Source organism: Parasteatoda tepidariorum, chromosome 5 (genome assembly GCF_043381705.1).
Source record: "Parasteatoda tepidariorum isolate YZ-2023 chromosome 5, CAS_Ptep_4.0, whole genome shotgun sequence".
Taxonomy (NCBI): Eukaryota; Metazoa; Arthropoda; class Arachnida; order Araneae; family Theridiidae; genus Parasteatoda; species Parasteatoda tepidariorum.
Genome location: NC_092208.1, coordinates 52,550,482 through 52,570,502, shown reverse-complemented (window position 1 = coordinate 52,570,502; position 20,021 = coordinate 52,550,482). Strand labels below are relative to the sequence as shown.

General features: G+C 28.8%; 2 protein-coding genes across 3 annotated transcripts in view; one reads left to right on the top strand and one right to left on the bottom strand.

The window, feature by feature from the left end:
• Positions 1–13: 13 nt before the first annotated feature.
• On the bottom strand, positions 14–7,558 carry LOC107449149 (NAD-dependent protein deacylase Sirt4). The gene is made up of 2 exons (XM_016064588.3): positions 6,748–7,558; positions 14–392 (listed from the first exon to the last, which is right to left on the bottom strand). The coding sequence occupies exons 1-2, from the start codon at positions 7,513–7,515 to the stop codon at positions 240–242; spliced, it is 921 nt and encodes a 306-aa protein (XP_015920074.1). The 5' UTR covers positions 7,516–7,558; the 3' UTR covers positions 14–239.
• Positions 7,559–13,120: 5,562 nt separating this feature from the next.
• Positions 13,121–20,021, top strand: part of LOC107449134 (syntaxin-1A) — a 109,370-nt gene continuing 102,469 nt past the window's right edge. The window contains exon 1 of one of the 2 annotated variants that reach the window (XM_043055272.2): positions 13,121–13,452. In XM_043055272.2, coding sequence (XP_042911206.1) covers positions 13,420–13,452 — 33 coding nt within the window. In that variant the 5' untranslated portion in view covers positions 13,121–13,419. The remainder of the gene's footprint in view (positions 13,453–20,021) is intronic. The other variant, XM_016064576.3, reaches the window with a different exon arrangement.

Genomic DNA, 20,021 nt, shown 5'->3' with positions numbered 1-20,021 from the left:
AAACAACTAAAAATTCCTGGATCCATTTTAATGTATTCTTCAGCATCAGCGCTTCTCTTTTACAATATATCTGTATCAACAAACATCTTCATAACATCTTTGATGAATTGAAAAATGTCCTTGATGCCGTCCAACAAACCATCGACAAGAGAACAATTAAAAAAAAAGCAACAAAAATCATTTTCGAGCTAAAACGTATATTTAAAAAATAAAATAACAACTCTTACAAAGATTAATTATCACAATAGTTCTATTTTTGGAACTATATCTCCACATCGTACACTTAGTTTTAAGTCAGCAATTTCATCAGCTCGTGTAGGCCCAATATTCACAATGCAGATCTTTTTCTTCAACTCAGACGCTGCTGATAAAAATCTGTATCCGGAGTACACCTAAAATACACAAATAAAAAATTAATCACTATTCAACACTAAATACGATTATTAAAATACACTTCATTTTCGTTTGACACCATATCTTTATACCTTCCAATTGTATGTGTTTTCATTGTATGTATTATAGGACAGCGGTTCTCGAATATTTTCGGCTACCGATCCCTAAATAATCACCAATCTTCCGTTGGAACCCAGACTTTATAAACAGAGTTTATTAAGGGTATAGTAAACGTTATAACTAGAGCCCGGATTTTGATGACCTAAAAAATCTCAATTAATGCCCTTAAAAATTGCAAAAAATGCCCTTGCAAACTGCAAAAAATGCCCTTAAAGTGCGAAAATTGCGCTAAAAATGCCTTATGACATAACTTAAATAGAAGTAAAAATATTGAACTAAAACAATGTTTTACTCTTTAAAATTATTATGAGTCGTTTCAAAAAATATAAAGCAATGCAATACTTGTTCTACGTTCATTACAGTTTGAAAAATACGTTACATCCTAAAATAACAAAAAAAAAGGAAAATATATTGACTCCAAAACATTTTCATTTTGTATAGAAACTTAAATTAATATAACAACTTCCATCTCATAATATTACTAAATATCAGAATTACAGTGGATTATTAATTTTTTTATTAATATTTTGAAGTGTAAACGAGCGTCTCTTGTCTGAAAACAAATTTTTATACCAGGAGAAGCTTCTTTCAACGTCTACTGATGTTATTGGTGCGTACTTGAAAAGGACTGTCACACTTACTGACAATTCTTCTTCAATTTGAAAAGATGTTGCTTCACCTGTTAATATCCTAGAGATTTTCTTCATTGTTTGGAAGCCAGTGTAATAATAAAAAATTATAAAAATTACAAAAAATTAACAAAAAATTTAAAAAATGCTTTAAAGCAAAATACGCCGCAAAAATTAAAGAAAATGCCCTATAAATCTCAAAAAATGCTCTAAAGGACAAAAAATGTCAAAAAATGCAAATGTCATTAAACTCCGGGCCTTAGTTATAACCTATAGAAGACTATTTTTAAAATATTTAATTACAGGAATGAAGATTTTTTTTTGTTTTATCCTTAATAATCTTAAACTGGATTTTTATGCCCGACAGTTGAATTTGCTCTCCTCGTGCTATATCTAGTCTAGTTACGAATTTATTTTTGGCGATATACATAAAGCGGAAATTGAATAAAATAAGCCGAATTATTGTTTACTTCGAAATTAAACTAATAACAATATAAATGTTGAAAATGCTGGGGTGATTGTGAGCCCAACTAAAAAATCCAGAAAATTTCTTGAGTAAAATCATTAATGACGCATTTCAAAATATATATACAAAATATCTTTATAAATTTAAATCATTGTTGATATTTTCAAACATGAAATTCTAAATAAATTATATATAGTATAATTTGAATGAATAATTACTTATAAGTTCACCTTTATCTCTAATCACATTTATTACACTACCAGAAAAAAAAATTTACAAATGAAAGAGATGCTAAGAATAAATTCTAGTTCTATTATTTTTAAACAAAATATACTAGAATTTTTATACATAAACGTGATAGATGATTTTTTGAAACTTCTGGACCTTGGACTTCCGGAAACTTCTGGATCGTAGTTAGCAAAAAATCCGGATTTTTTCTGGAGCACAATCACCTCTGAAAATGGTTATTAGGGAAACTTACTTTTTTATAAAAGAATCGCGGAACCCCTTTAACTCTTCCACGGAACTTTAGGGTTCCGCAGAACACCATTTGGGAATTGCTGCTATAAGGCATCCGACAAAAAAGTCAAGAAATGCGCTCGCCCAATCAGATTTAAATAATATTGAGTTTGAAGAAAAGAGGTTTTTTCTCTCGATCTGACATGTATTTCTCCTTTTATAACAATTTGTATCCCTTTTTCATTTTGCAATTAAAGCACCATCTGTAAAACCAAAATGCAAAAACACGTAGATCATATCAGGGTACTACTTTCAGGAAATTCAAAACTGAAATGTAAAATTTCGATTCCTACTATTTACATTTTCTAGTTGTTCCCTACCTCACCCCTAAGGGCTGACTTCGAATGCATCATTTAAAAAAGTGGAGCGGCATGGTATATAAATGCATTATTTTGCACTATAAAAGGTTTATCATAAAGTACCATAAAAAACCACGAAGTTTTTATCTTTGTTGGTTACTACAAAGTCTGAAATAATTTTTTTTAAGACGTTAGGTTTAATGTTCCATGTCTAAGGGACACAGGAGGGAAGGAGGCAAGAAAGGGCAAAATGATGGATAGACTTAAATTATTGTTATCTAGAGAAATAAAAAAATATTTTCAGTTTATAACTTCAAGCTGAAACGAATGTAACCAATCCCAAGTCTATAGAACTAATAGTTTAGAAGTCATAAGTTTTATATATAAAAAAGAAGTTTTGTACTCATAGCTATTTACATATCTCACATTGATAGCTAGGCAATTGCTCCCGGAGTATTTTTTTGCTGAATTGAACAAATGCAAAACAAAGTCCATACTATTTCTTTGAAAGTTATATCAATTATAAATAAAGTACAATTTGTACTTATATCTATTTATGCGACTGACATAGCTGTATAGGTAACTGAAGTTCTGCTTCTGCTTTATTTATTCAACTTATCCTAAAAGAACTGAGATCAAAACCAAGTCGATAAAATTAACAGTTTAGCAGTTAAAAGAGCAATAAAGGTTTCGTGTGTACAGAGTACTATTTTTGAACTATTTGCACGCCTTGCTTTGTTAACTAAAGAAGTAAGGCATTGTTCTTTATGTACTTTTTTTTATACTGAATCAAATTAAATCAAAATTAAGTCGATGACACCAATAGTTTTGAAGAAAAAAACTGAATTTAGATGATTGACGATTATAATTTTTGACCATGACCTAAGTTCAAAGTGATTAGCATGCTCAACTAAACTTTATTTGATGTAGCGTAAAAAAAAAAAAAACTGTTTAACTTACCTAGACAGAAATGTCAGATGAAATAGTAATAATTACAATACTGTTCTTTTTATATATAAAACCTTAAGAACTTTTAAACTGATTGTCCTACTGCTGGAAATTGTTTCATTAGAAATAATGCTTGATAGCAATAATAAAGTTTATTTCCCTTTTATCCTTCACCCCCCACAGCAAATAAATATAAAGTGCCCCAACATCCAAAGATGATGTTCATATCATGGACTAAAAATTAATGATATAAATTTTATGGTTTTAGAGCTAAACGGCCACAGAACATCTCACACGTGTGTTTTTAGATTTTTGATCCGATTAAAGAAATATCTCAGATATTTGACCGTTTTCATACTTTTGGGTCTCCCTATATAAATTGTAAATTGATTCAATGAATGTTAAGAGATCAAAGACCTTTTTCTTTGTTTCATTTTGTCTATAGAAAAACAAATCTTGAAAATACTTAAAAAATAACTACAGAATGAATAATTTTTTTTGGCTGTATTTTTTTGTTTTGTTTTGTTTTGTTTCTTTCAATTAAAAATATTTCTTTTTTTTTCTTCTTCAACAAATCAGTTATTAAATGATTCAAACTCGATCACTGTTTATGAACTAAGAAAACGACCTGGCGCTTAAAGACATGTCAAACACCTTTACAGACGAGGCCCAAATTATGTTTTGTTAATAAAATTGTGGATCAAATGCTAAAATAAATAAGATAATAAACTTATATTTTCAATTTTAATCTCAATAAACACTAATTTTTACACATAAAATATCAATGTATCTTACAGAACACGAACAAAATATTTAACCATAAAAGCTAATAGTTCTTTTAGTAGAGCATTGCGGCAACAGCTCGTTGTGAGCCAGAGTAATAATGAAGGTTAAGGCTCCATTATTTAGAGGCCAACAGCATGTAGGTGGCAATGTTGTCAGCATTGCACACCAACCGCCATTACTTCCACGACAAATCAGCACCTATCAATTTGCTAAGTGGGTTTCACCAGTAACAATAATGGTAATAAAACAGAAGCAAGAATAGAATTCCTATATATGCTTGATATCACTTTCTACTTTTCCTTTTTTAAACAATTTGAGTCCTTTATAATATCTTGAGACTATTTTTAACAATCTGGATCAGAATTTAGAAAAATACATTAAAAAATATTAAAAAGTTTAATGCAAATGAAGCGATGAGTTAGATATTTTATTTATTTATTTAAAAAACAGTTTTGTAATTTTAAATATAATTCAGCTTTGATGACTCTTAATGACATTTAAAAAAGCTGCTATTTAAAATTTTGAAAAAAAAAAATAAATTTTTTTTTAAATGAACACATTTTTTTATTTTAACTTTAAATGAGATATCTTCTGTATAAAGCAAAGAATTAACTAATCTTAAAAAAGTTAGCATATTTTTTTTTATCTAAAAACTGTAGCCCCATATAAGTTTTGTTGTATATCTGTTTAATATACTAGTAGAATAAAATTTTGAAGTGACAAAATTTAGAGATATTAAAACAATATACTATTTCAACTTAACCTGCAGGATTTGCCCACATAAGTTTAAATTCTTAACTTCTTCCACTCGTCAAAACTAGACTAATATCAGGGGTCTGTCTAGGTTTTTCTGACAGGTACCTATTTTGTGAAAATTTAGACATAATTTGTGAAAAATTAAAAATTATATTAAAAAATCAACACAAAAATATGGATTTATCGTTCCTTAAAGGATACAAAAAGGAAATTTTAAGAAAAAGTATTTTGTGAAACTACCGTTTTTCCTAAAATTGAATTTGTGAAACTACCGTTTTTCCTAAAGTTGAATTTGTGAAGGTACCGCTAAACGGTAGTAAATTCGGCCTGGACAGACCCCTGCTAATATAAATTGAAATTATGACTAAAAGAAATATTTCATTATTTTATTCTTTTCCATCTTTCATTTATTAGTATTTTTACCACATAAAATACTTTCAAACAATCAAGGTTAAATTTTAAAAGCCCATTTATATGTTTTTGGCTGATCATTTCATTGTAAATTCATAATTTTAATTTTTTTTTTCAAAAATATCCTCCAAGATATTATATTGAAAAAAGATAAATGCCAATTAGACTAAATTAGAAATCACCCACATTCTCACCAACTTCATTAATTTTTATATGTTGGTGACAAACTATTTTTCAACCTATGATTTATGCTACCATCTGTTAATAACTTCAGAAAATGCAAACAATGAAGAGCTTTGTTTACATAAATATGGGATTCAGTAAAGGTTTAGTGCAAGATCAATAAAAAAGGATAACACTGGGGCCCTGTGGCAGAATTTTTTCGGGCTTTCTGCGACATACCTCTCTAATGTTAACATCTTTCTACAAGATACTTGTAAAAATAACAAATATACACGTGTTACTAATTTAAAGTAACAGAAGCATCATAAAAAAAACCTATTCATGTTAAATAAAAAAATGTTTTTTAATTGAATATGTAAAAAAATTTTTATTCTAATATTATAAGAGATATTCACACATTTTGTCGGGAGAAAACACACTAATTATTTCCCTTTTCGCATTTTGTAAATCGTCAACACATTAAAAAAAAAATTTATACTAAAAAAACGTGTAATTCGTAGCAGAACTGAAACAGTAGCAGAAAACCGTATAATCCGCAAGTACCTAAAAAGAGCGACAGCGAAATCATGTGAATCAGACTCTTCAAAAAGGGGTTACTAAATTCCTGCTTTTATTTCAAGATTTAGTTGTAATAAATAATATAGCATTTAAAATATCGGATTTTAAAAGCTATGTGGAAATCAATAGTACTAACTGCATAAAAAAATTAAACGAAAATTTCTGCAGAAACGAAAATCAAATTTTTTACTTCCTTATTCTCAAATGAGAATAGAAAAATCACAAGCATTTTTTCCCCCCATCCGATGCACGAGAAAGGAATCTGCTGAATATAATTATGAAGAAAAGATAAAAATTTTCAAAAATGCCTGCAGAAAAGAAAGCTAAAATATTTTTTTACTTCCCAAAAGAAAAATCTTTCCGCAAGAACTCGGTATCATTTTATGACAGTGTCGTTATGGGACATCTTTTTTTCTGGTCCATTTAAGTAATAAACACAGAATTTATAAATATGGTTATTTATAAACACTTAAGTTCAAGTTAATGGGCAACTTATTACAATAAGCAAGAGTTTGGAAATACAACCCACCTTCTCACAAAAAAAAAGATGGTCTTGAAAATCAAAGGAATTTTTTGTAATAATCTAAATGAATTTCATTTTAGAAATCAATATCAATCCCAAAAATATTTTAACACAACACTTTTCAAAAACATAATGCAAACAAAAGCTTTTAATTACCTGAAGAGAAGAACCTAAAACTATAACTGCATTAGAAAGTTCTAATTGTTGGCGAACATTAAAAACTTTTTCTTTACGAACATTTTCTCCAAAGAAAACAACATCCGGTTTCAAAATACCACCACATTTTTCACAATCAGGGACATTAAAACTATTTATAAGTTCAGAATTTAATTCAACATCGGCATCTGGCCTGATTTCTACTTCCTCAACTTGAAAAGAAGGATTTAGGGATAACAACAATGATTGAAATGAATGTCTTGAAAATAAGTTGGGGCAATTTAAACATTTGACTAAATAAGATGTTCCATGTAATTCAATGACATTTTTAGAACCAGCTTTATGATGCAATCTATCAACGTTTTGAGTGACTAAACAATGAATTAAATTATTTTTCTCCCATTCAGCTAAGCTTAAGTGGACGGAATTTGGCTGAACGGATGAAAATGTTTTCCAACCAGCAAAGTTTCTAGCCCAATATCGTTTTCTAACCTCACAGTTCGAAATAAAATCTTTGTATTGAACAGGTCGGTGAGAACTACGATCATATAAACCAACGTCTTTGGACCTGTAATCAGGCAAACCACTTTCTGTTGACACTCCAGCTCCAGTCAAAACAAACAGACTTTTGTGATTATTTATGAAGTTTTGTAGAAGAGAAATACTTTCAGAATTACAGGAGTCATGCTTAGGAACATATTTCAGATTTAAATGCCTTGTTGATAAATGTAAATATTTTAAGAATATTTGTTTTCTTATGGTATCCATAGAGAAATATTTCGTCTGCAATTTATGAGCAAGCACAGTTACAGTTTAAAATTGTAATTTAAAATTTGCACTTATTTTTTATATTTTTAATGTTTTAAATATTTACAATATTATTTTATAAACCCAATATGTATAAAAATCATAATTTTTAAACTTTAAATAATCTCAACATTGCACTCGGGGATGATTTCTGGGTGGACGTTGCCTAGCAGCCGAGTCTAAAACTTAAATGGATAATGTCATTGGTCGATTTTATCAACGTTAGTGTGTGATCGTTTTCCGTATTTACTACATTTGGCTATTCATCATTTTTTGGCACGTTTTGAAATATTTTTGGAGTTCATCAATACCTGCCATATTTTTTCATTCGACATTTACTAGCTGTCTGGAAAAGACCGATCTTTTCATTTTAGTGGCATGGGATTTCAAATTTCCTTCATCTTATCCTCCCTTACAAAGGAAAGGAAATGTGTTTACAATAAATAAAGGCTTCCCAATTCCTAGGATTCTTCTTTTCATTACAATTTATAAAAGTAAAACCATTCCTCAACAATATTTTTATTTATTTCATTCTAATATTATTAACAAAGTCTATTGATGCAAATATTTGCATCATTCTTTTAATTTTACATTTTCCCCCCTCGATATGAATTATTCCAAAGCATCTTGTTTTTTTTTCTTTTTTTTNTTTTTTGTTTTTTTTTTTTCGGAATGTTTTTTTAAGTATCTTTAAAATGATTATAGGCCAATTAATAAGTAGGAAAAATTGCAATAGTTTAAGTTTCAAGGCACATTTGTAATTTAAAATTCAATAGCATGAGACTTAAATCAGTAACACGACATAAAGAAGAAAAAAATACTACAAATAAATAGCAATTGAACATTAATAATAGAAAATTGAGCTATTTTTTCATTTATTTTCAAATAAATATTTCTGTTTTCCTTTTTTATCCAATTAACACTAAAACGTCCGTCGGTGTCGATTGTTCACAGGAGCCTGTTTAGTTTGCTCACATTTCCGTATTTTTTCATCGAATTTGAAATTTTTTGTGTGGCTCTGAATCATTTTCGTAGGTGATTACACAGAAAAAGTTTTGTGGTTCTAGGCTAATTAGGAAAGATTTTACAACTAAATATATATAGAACGGCCACTGATGTTGTTTCGACACCAAGGTAATTTATCATTATTAATAGTTGTCGTTCAACGAATGATAGTTCACTATGTAGATACAATTAGTGAAACAAGCTTCCCAAAGTACTATAGCAGTGTTGTACCGTGCTAATGGTAGGGCTGGGCCTCACCAAGGACACCGGCTCGAGTCAGAGCGCATATATTAGTTGAGCAATGTAGTACAATTTTAAACTTGTCAAAAAAAAAATGAAAGAAAAGAGAAACATATGGATGGTGAAAGAAACTAATAATTTTTAGAATTTTCCTTCCAAACATTTTCCTTGCTTTTCTTTCCATTAGTTGCGTTAACTTATCGAGAAATACCCTCTTTTGCGCAACAGCTATGTATTTTTTTACCCATATATTGCATTCGCTATTGAAATTTACTCTTCTTCCCAGAAGACTTCACCATTGATGACTTCAAGCGTATTACAAAAATGTTGTATTTTTATTTAAAATTTCATCATAAAAATTAATTTTATAATATGCATAAAATAGGGATGCACTGGCTATTCGTCCAAATTATCATTACCCACGGTAATTACCCGGATCCGGATGATGAATTGCAGTTACCGGAGTCGGTCAATTTCACCAAGTATCCGGTGCCACGTAACACTGGTTTGAGACAATACTCATATTAAAATTAAACCAATAATATGAAAGTTATTCATAAAATTAAGTATTTACATAAGCAATGGCGAGTGCAGAGGCCTTAGGATGCCGGGGGGCAAACGATTGTTAGGTTTGTTGATGATTCTCCTCGGTTCATGCTCTCCCGAGAAGAGAAATGTAACACGCTAAAAGGGTAAAAGAAATAAATGAATAAAAATCCATTTTTTTATTTAAATGCAGGCAAAAACTATTTTAAGTAAAGAAAAAAAAATTATATATATAAATCTATATTCAAATAATAGATTATTTCTAATAGAATATTTAAATTTTTCCTTAATTGCAAATAATAATTAAATTTTAATAGCTTAAAATTTCACAACTAAGTTTATTTGAAAATCACTTTATTTCCTGCGAAAAAAAACTATTCACTTGTCAGAAAATTTGGTTTCACAAAAAAATAATGGTTTTCAAACTTTTAATGCCCTTGGTCATCGATTGGCTGCTCCGTTTGGTTGGATTTTAGAGGAGATATAGGGTTGCTTGCTGTCGTTTCCCACTTCATCCCCCTTTGTACGCTACTGCGTTTATGGACGGTACATTTTACTATTGTGTGAAATTTTTACTGATTAATTCTATAAAAACAAATTGTATTTTAATAGACACTGGAAAGTAAATAAATTATAATCGAAGCAATAACTTATTAAGAGTGAGAAGCCGTAATCTTTTTGAATTGCTAAATCTTATTTTTTAATAAGAGAAAAAAAAGAAAAAATGTATGAAAAGTATCACTGCAGTTTTAATGTCTGAAAAATGTCCAGACGTTATTACTATCTTAAATGAAGTTTTAACTAAATAATATAAAGAAAAAAGCTTTTTTTCCAGGAAAATAATAAATAAAAAAAAAAAATAATAATAAAGATTCTTTTACAAAAGGAAAAAAATTTGAATTAATAACGGCATTTTAAGAAGGGGGATATTTAATAAATCTGCAACACTTATTAAGAGTACCATGAGAAATTATTTTGCTTAAAAATAATTGCATATTTTGTATTAAAAGTAATAGCTTAATAAATTATGTACATGTTTTTTCTAATGCATTTCAAAACAATAATAACAAGCTAAAATTAATTTTCATTAAATGATTAAAGTAATAATATATTTGTATTATTTAAGTTTCTAGGCACAACATTTTATAGACGCATAATAGAGAAAGAAAAATTACAGACAAACAAATATTCCCTAACAAATATTAATTGTTTGATATTGTTACTAAATTAATTTCCAAGTAAATAAAAGCGCTCGTTAAATTAGATTTTATAAATAAATTTTACAAGCAAAAGGTAGCTTTTATTTAAAAAAGTAAAACTTTTTTTCAAAAACGTTTTCATTTTTACTTAACTCAACATGGGTCATTTTGTTAATTTTCAGTATAGTCTGATTGTTGTGCTTTTATTGGTCAAAAGCATGTTAGAATGAAATCAGCAATCGGTATTATTAAATTTTCTCTAGAAAGCGTATTTCTCATTCATTGACAGTTTGAATTTCTGACTAGTCCCACTATTGGCTGTATAATTTCTGTTTTTTTAATAGGTTAGAGTTTTCTTAACGTCGAGATAACCGTGGGAGGTTTTATGTGTGTTTTTTCTCCCAGTAACAAAAATACTGATTAGTTCTACAATGAAAGGTGTTTTTTTTTTTTTTTTTTTTTTTTTTTACGGGGGTGAGTTTGTAATAATTCTTGATCCAATAGTCACTATATCTTCTGGGTTCGATTCAAAATTACTTGCATGCGAATATAGGATCATAATGTTAAAGACAGCAAATCTACTACGTGGATCTTTTATTCAACGCTGAAAATAAATTACAATTTTCATTTAATTATGGAGTAATTTATGAGCATGTATTTATATAATGTCTATTGCGCTGAAATTATGTTTATAGTCATTGGATAATTAAAAATTGTACTCTTGCAGTTAAAACATATTTCATCGGTATACCGCCGCCTTATTAGCATACTTAAGAAATGTCCTAAGTTTAAGAGAAGTTACGTAAATAAATGTTGTTAAAATATAAGTAAATCAGATGCAAAATTAACTATGCAGTTAATTATTAGCAGATGCCTGCATATCAGAGTCTTACAGTTTAAAAAAAAATCTTTTCAAATCGAGTTTTTTTTTCAAAGAAATATGTGAAAATAAAAGCATATGTTTTTATACATATATGAGCAATAAAGATACTTAACAGTATCTTGTAAAATATTTCAAAATTTGATTTATTAAAACCGATTTTTTCCTGGTAAAAACTGGAGTTATTACTCCATCGAACTCCTGAAACTTTTCGGGTAATAAATCAATTTTTTTTACCGGGTTCTTGGATACTCTAATCTAGGTGAGAATGCGGAAGGAAATGAGCTTATAGAGGCAGACTCAAAATAGCTAGGCTCACAATATCGGTTAAAATAAGCATTAACATCTAGCCCTCTAATTTAAATAATTTCAACTTTTTTCCTTGGTTTCAGTCTTACTCAAAAGTGGAAGGAAAAAATATGCGCAATTTTTTTATAGCTTCCGAAAATTGCATAAGAAAAAATAACTCGGAATTCTTAATATTTATTGTCTTCGTGACTGAGTTGTTTATTCTATTCGTAAATACATACATAATTAAAAATTACAAATTGAAACAATTAATAATAAAAAAAAACTCTCCTCAACTGTGTATTGAAACAGGGATATGAAACATTCAAATGAACATAATACTAAAATAAATTTAAACAAAAAATCTATTCCTCAAATATTAAAATTCTGACATTTTAAAATCAAACAGAAGAGTATGTTCAACATTCATTGTCGACAAATTATTTATTGTTCAAAAAAAGAAAAAACAAGCAAAGCAATTACTTTTTTCCGAATATATACGCAAAACTTAAACAACATCCCAGTTGGAGTCATACTAAGTCAGTGATCTTTTCCTCATGGCATTTCCTACAAGCACAACTGAGTAGATTATCCTATATAAATAGATACATAACAAAAAAAAAAAATAAAAGACAAACTGAAACAATATAGTTAATTGAAACAATATATTTAATGCAAAAAAAAAAAAATAATAATCCTGGAAATTTGCACCATGTTATATTTATTTGAGATAACAAGCATTTCACTGAACATATCAATAAATGAAAAATTTTTATTTTAAAAGAAAACTCATCTTGAAATCTATATGTGCAACCCTTACAATTGTGAGCATATAAATAAATTTCAAAATAAATTAAAGCAATATTAATGTTTAAATTACTAAAACGTAATTTTTTATTTTGGGATGCAAAATATTGAAGTAAATACTAATAAATATAAATAGTGTCATCACTTATTGAGAAGTAATTTTAAACATATGATTAACGACTTTTCGCGAGCAATAACAATAGACTCAGATATAACAGTGCAAGTGATATCGAAAAGAAAATATGAGGAAAAAAAAACTAGTCTTCCATGGCCCTAACTTACATGCGGAGCATATGAAAAGTTATTTATAATAAATACAAACAAAAGATTTATGACTAAAATATAGACTGTCATTGAACACAACAGATACAGTACATCACACGCTTTTCATATCCCTGGCAAATTTTAGCTGCTGCCAGTCTGACAAAACTTGGCGTGAAAATAACTTTCGCGCTCGCCAATTTCAGATGTCGCCTTACCACAAATTTGTAGGGTTGGCGAACAGAGTCTCGGCTGCCTAGGCAGTTCCGCTGTTTGTACCGAAAAATTCCAAAAATTCAAAATCAGCTCAAATTTTTCTTTCTAATAATGTAAAAGGGCAGAAACGATCGCCCAACTGTTATTATGCAATGATAGATGTGTAGGGAATAAACAGGGAATTTTCAATACAACACTGAAGCAATGCGCATGCGTTAAACTGAGTTCCGTAGTTAGAATGCAGTATTTAAAAATTTGTGTTCTTGTCGGTCGGTTGTGCTGACAGAAAATCGATGAAAAATTGTGCTGTGTTGGTTTCAATAATGTGTTTAGTGAAATTTTTTTAATTTTTATGGTGATTAGACGCTTAAAAACATCTATTAAATTTCTCGGTGATAATATAAACTCATAAAATATAGCAACATGACTAAGGATAGACTTGCAGCGTTGAAAGCGGTAAGTTAACTGTTTTTAAATTTAAAAATATGCTGTAATATTATATCTTCCGGCTATTTTAGAATTGAACAGATTGTAGCAAACTTGAATTAAAATCAAAAAATATATTAAGTGAAATAGGAAAAACTCTCATTTTTGAGTAATTTAATGTCTGTATTTAACAATGGTTAAAAAGTTTTATGGGAGCATTCCTCTGAGTTACTGCAACATTTTAAGCTGCATCATTTTAAGAATCAATGCATTTGAGCTCCTGCGATAGTAGAGAATCTAGAAATTGTATTGAAAGTTATATTAAAATGTTTAACGATATTATTATTATTCATCGGTTTTTGTTCTCAAGCATAAATTTGTGCAATTATTTAAAAAATTTTTTTATTTCGTTTAATCCTTTTTAGAAATCTTTTTGTTTATATTTTAATAAAAATATTTTTGTAATATTTTATTTACGGTCTTTGGATTATTTTAAATCATATTACTAAGCTTTTTTCACCAATGTTAGGATTAATGAAGAAAAAAAAAAATCAGCTCTCATTAAATTCAAAAATTTTATAAAACCTATTAATAACGATGCAAACAAACTCGTTATAATTTTATACAAATTTTATGATACATAATTTAAGTTTATAATGTTTTAATAATTTTATAATTTAAAATATTATGAAGTTAAATACAAATTATTAATATATTTTTATGGGGTAATTTTTCTTTGAAAGCGATAATGTTATTAAACTTAATTTTCTATAGTTTCTAGGTCAATTTAATTTACTTATATACTAGTAATTCTATTTAAGAAATTAATTAACAAATTAAAATTTGAAAAGATTTCTCTATTGTGATCTGTGGTAGAATGAATGACTAATTCTGGGCAGCTGCATGCTACTAATTAAAAAAAAGAAGGGCAGTGCCAACTCGAGGGGTTTAATTCGTAGCCACCTTCAGACAAACCTCTACGCTTTATTTTGAAAAATGCAAGTTTAAAATATATTTGGCACCTTGGCGATTGTAGTTTGGGTGACGGATCATAATATGGATATATCCCCTAAGATTTTAGTAAATTTATAAATTTCAAACCCATGTTAAAAGCATTTAGAACATTACATTTTTTTATTTTTTATTCTGTGGTCAGATATTTGAAAAAGCAATAACAAGAAATCGTATATTTAGGCCTGAAATGTGTCATGTTTATCGTAGTAATGTGTATTTTAATCATGGTATTAAAAAACCAGGATTTTCAGGAAAACCCAAGCTGCTTGGAATTTTTTGAGTTTTATCATGAAAAAATAAATAATTTTATTTATTCATGAAACAACCCAATTTCGTCCAGAGTTAACTGTGTTTTTTTAAAATATATTCTTCATGCATATTTATATATAATAAATATAAAAAAAACAAAGTATAAACTGAAAAAGTATACTACTTGATTATTATCGCAGGGAAAAATCGAAGAAATAACTGGTTATAAGAAAAACTGTTTTAGTCATATTTCTGCCTTTTAAATATATAATGATGAAGTTACTGAAATGATTTTTAGTGATATAATGTAGAGCATAATATGTTTTATGTTTTAAATTATAAATAAACACATAATTTGTTTTAAAGTTAATGAATGAAATTTGTAGAAGCATTGTATACATTCATGAAATGAAAGGCTCTCTTCCTTTGTAGCATGTGCTATGCCCATTTCTATTTTTTAATGTATGAGTTTTTTTACCTGTCTTAAAATGCACAAAAAATTATTAATTTTTATCTTTATTATACTTTTTGATTCAGAAATGAAGGAAAAAATATTTTAAATTTAAACTTTTGTTTTCCTTGTTATTAAGAATTTGTTATTCATTCCAGGTGTATAATTAAAGATTTTAATGTACAATGCAGAAATGCTTTTTAAAATAATAACTTGGTGCGAATAGATATAACCAACTATTATCTACAATATACATTCTCATCCCATTAATAAATAATTTCATTATATGTTCACTGCATAATTTAATCTTTTTTTTGTAACTACCAAAATTTTTACCTAAATTTATTAGCAAATTTTAAATAAAACACATTCTTTGGTTCTCATTAAAATATAAACTTCATGACTAATTCATTAAGATCATCATGACTAAGTGTCATGATGATCTTACTAAACTAAAAATATCAAAAAGTCACTACTTGTTTCTTTTCTTTTTAGTGAAATATTTAAACATTAAAAGATTTTCTGCTGCTTTTTAGTCCATAAATAAATTCACAGTTTGAACTGAACTTATCCAAAATGACAAAACATTCTTTCTAGTCCAGCTGCCATAAGAAAATCAGTAATTAACTGAGCAATAAGATGAGATATTTTATCTTTCAATTGATATTCTGAATTATGGTTTTCAGCCTGATTTTGGGTTCAATTTTTTAAAATTTTCTTTAAACATGGATTTTTTTGAAAAAGGACAGTAGATGAGAAACAAGTTTAGTCTTTAATAGAAATCTTAAACTAAAATGGGGATATTTTGGTCCTATTTTTTAATTTCATTAAATTTTTTAACATTGAAATATCATTCATTTTGAAACATTATATATATATACTCGTTCCCGGTTTCAGAACCACGGTGACATTGCCGCAAACTGTACAGAGTTCTCGCTGAAAGGATGGATTAGGAAATATTTCCTTTTAGGAAGAAAAGAATTTTGGTTTTCTTTTCTGCAGAAATTTTTAGTCTCTAAAATTACTTTTAAAATATGTCTATTTCGCGCATCAGAGAGGAAAGAAATGTTCCTGAATTTTCAATTCTTATTTAAGAAGAAGTGAGGGGAAAGAAATGTTCATGATTTTTCTATTCTTATTTGGGAATAATGAGAAATAAAGAATAATCAAGTAAAACATTTTCGTTTTTTTTCCTACCCAGATTTTCAAAAGGTTCCCCCCTGAATTGTTATATAGCAACTAATATTATGTAACAAAACTTTTACTTCACTTTTCAAAAGAATCCTTTGAATCCTCGGCAATTTTGTTGCTTTCAGATTTGTAGAAAAATGATGCTCTACTTTTTTTTATTTTTAATTTGGTTGAAATAAAATCGATTAAATATTTTTTTTAAAAAAATTACGCTTTTGAAAATTTTAAACTACGCATTTGAGTTTATACATTTTCGTTCACAACAGCTCACGCCGATTCCATCGTAATATATGTAGTGTTTTGATTATTATTTTTTGGGCAGTTATTGCTACTAATTTCAGCTTTGTTTTTTCGAAAGCTTGATGTCTCTATTGCTCAGTTATTCATATTATCGAAATATACCGATATTATTACGGCACGCGAAATTCGGATCGCGGATTCAAAAATTAATTCTTTGACACGCTCGTTATGCGCCTATATTCTCGTTAATCCAATGCGGTATTTCAATCGTTCTCTTTGACAGTTATTGCTACGAATTTTCACATTTAAAAAAAAAAAAATTCCGATGCTTTTTATGCACTTTAGTTACAAGACAAGTACTATCGAATTCCACGGGGTTTTTAAAATTCCGGTTATTTCTGAGTTTTTATTTCTACACGTAACATTTTTTATTGCCTATTTAAATAATCACTTTTTAACGCACTCAATGTCGATACTACCGCAAATCTATGTGGTTTTTCGATTGTATTTTCGGCAGTTATTGATATTGATTGTCACGTGGTTTTTAAATGTCCCTATATGTTTCTGACAATCTGGGAAATTCGAGTGTGAATAGTGTTTTGATTATTATTTTTTTTTTTGGCAATAATTGCTACGCATTTCGGCTTTGTTTTTTCGAAATCTTGATGTCTTTCATTGCTCAGTTATTCTCGTGAATTTTTGAAATCTACCGATATTATTACGGCACGTGAAATTCGGATCGCGGATTCAAAAAATCATTCTTTGACACGTTCGTTTTGCGCAGTTATTTTCGTTAATCCATGCGGTATTTCAATCGTTCTTTCGATAGTTATTGCAATTTCAAATTTTTTATAAAAACAAATATCGATGTTTTCTATTCACTTTAATTATACGCGAAACTCAAATCAATGATCGTCTTTTAATGTGACGATTTCATCGTTTTTTCGACTTTTTATTGCTAGTGCTACCGAATTCTACTTTATGTTTTTTAAAATTCCGGTTCCCGTGTAGTAAAGTGACTGATGCACTTTAAATCTGTCGAGTCGCAAAAGTCCTCCATGTTCCCATAGCAAATCAAAACCTTTGGGGGTACTGGATTGGAGATGGATCATTATCTGATTCAGGTCAAAATTACGATCTGTGGATGAAAGAATGGATGTATGAATGGGTCCACCCTACACAGGTGCGACGTATGGTGTGGCAGAAGTCGAATTCTTGGCCATAGATGGCGCCACTGGAAAACAAGAACAATCGCACCCCCTCTGCCTAAACAGGCATACGTCAACAAAATTCCGGTTATTTCTTTGTTAATGTTATTTCTACACTTAAAATTTTAATTGCGCATTTAAATAATCACTTTTTGACACGCTCGCTTTATGCCGATACTGTCGCAAATCCATGCAGTGCTTCGATTGTATTTTCAGCAATTACTAACAGTGATTTTCACGTGGTTTTTAAATATTCCGATATAGAAATATATCGGAATATTTAAAAACCACGTGAAAATCACTGTTAGTATAGGAAATTCGGACAATATAGGAAATTCGGACAATATAGGAAATTCGAATCCTGCATATAAATATTTAATTTTTTAAGCAATGATTCTATCGTTTTTTTAAGGGGGGGGGGCGTTTATTTCTATAGTATCTAATGTCCCATATTTTGAATACGGTATTATTTGTTACAACAACCTAATCTCGAAACGAAACATGGATTTAGTACCCCCTTGTTGAAGGATTCGATTCTCGTGATTTTGACATCGATCTTCGTAGTTACTGATTAAAAAATACGTTTCATAGATGGGCAATTCCATGAAAAAGGGGAAAAGCATCGGAAAATTCAAATAAGAATAATGTTATTATTTTGGATNGTACTGGATTGGAGATGGATCGTTCTCTGATTCAGGTCAAAATTACGATCTGTGGATGAAAGAATGGATGTATGAATGGGTCCACCCTATACACGGGTGCGACGTATGGTGTGGCAGAAGTCGAATTCTTGGCCATAGATGGCGCCACTTGAAAACAAGAACAATCGCACCCCCTCTGCCTAAACAGGCATACTTTAACAAAATTCCGGTTATTTCTTTGTTAATGTTATTTCTACACTTAAAATTTTAATTGCGCATTTAAATAATCACTTTTTGACACGCTCACTTTATGCCGATACTGTCGCAAATCCCTGTAGTGCTTTGATTGTATTTTCAGCAGTTACTAACATTGATTTTCACGTGGTTTTTAAATATTCCGATATATTTCTGACAATATGGGAAATTCGAATCCTGCATATAAATATTTAATTTTTTAAGCAATGATTCTATAGTTTTTTTTAGGGGGGGGGGCGTTTATTTCTATAGTATCTAATGTCCCATATTTTGAATACGGTATTATTTGTTACAACAACCTAATCTCGAAACGAAACATGCATTTAGTACCCCCTTGTTGAAGGATTCGATTCTCGTGATTTTGCCATCGATCTTTTTTTTTTCTTCGTAGTTACTGATTAAAAGATACGTTTCATAGATACGTTATTTAATTTCAATAATAATACAATGAGCAACAATAGCATTAAATTACAATATTTATTTTTGATTTATGAATGCCCATATTTAAAAATTATTTTTCATAAAGATGGAATAAAATTTTTAAGCTAAATTAATGATTAAAATCGCAACATTCATGATGTACTAGTAAGCAAGGATACCTGCTAAATAAGTAAGATATTACAGATAGAAAAAAATTCATCAAAATATTTCAAAAATCATTTAATTTTTTTTCCAATTTTTAAAATACTTTTATTTGTGCTATCGGAAATTTTCAAATTCAATTTCAATTATTTGTTCAATTCTACTGAACCAAAGGGTTTTTTAGTATGTTAAGTTTAGTTTTTGTTGTTATTTCAACTTAATGATAAAAATTATAATACGGTAGGGAACCGATTATCCGGAACGGTCGGAACCATCGCTATTCCGGATAACTGATTTTTCCGGTTTTCTGAATCGCTACAAAAAGCCGTTTTTCTTATTGTTAAACCCAATTAAAAAAAAAAAAAAAATTGGAAATAATCTAAAAATAAGAAAAAACGATGAAGTAATACACTAATGATCATTTCCAAAATGATGGTGGTAAAAGATCTTTAAAAAAAGAAAGAAAAATCGTAAAATCTTACGAGGAAAAAATTTTTTTTTTTAAAAATGGCGAGAAAATTTATCGAATTTCGTTCCGGTTTTTTGGTTTTCCGGTTTTCTGATTTCCGGATAACGGGTTCTGTACGTATTTGAAACCAGGGGTCTGTCCAGACATTTTGTGAAAGGTCCGTTTTTCGTGAAATTGTGAAAAAATTACTCACATTCTTTCAACCAGGGTCCGCTTTTATGAATGCGTGCAAATAGGATCCGTTATTGCAAAAAACTTTTTCAAGGACTTTTTAAATTGTAAATAGATACAAGATTATG

Bases quoted from the DNA above. Each gene is read 5' to 3' on its own strand.
- LOC107449149 (XM_016064588.3), bottom strand. From the start codon at position 7,515: ATGGATACCATAAGAAAACAAATATTCTTAAAATATTTACATTTATCA. The intron at 393-6,747 runs GTAATTAAAAGC...TGTGTATTTTAG, and splicing joins TTTTAGGTTCTTCTCTTCAG to GTGTACTCCGGATACAGATT.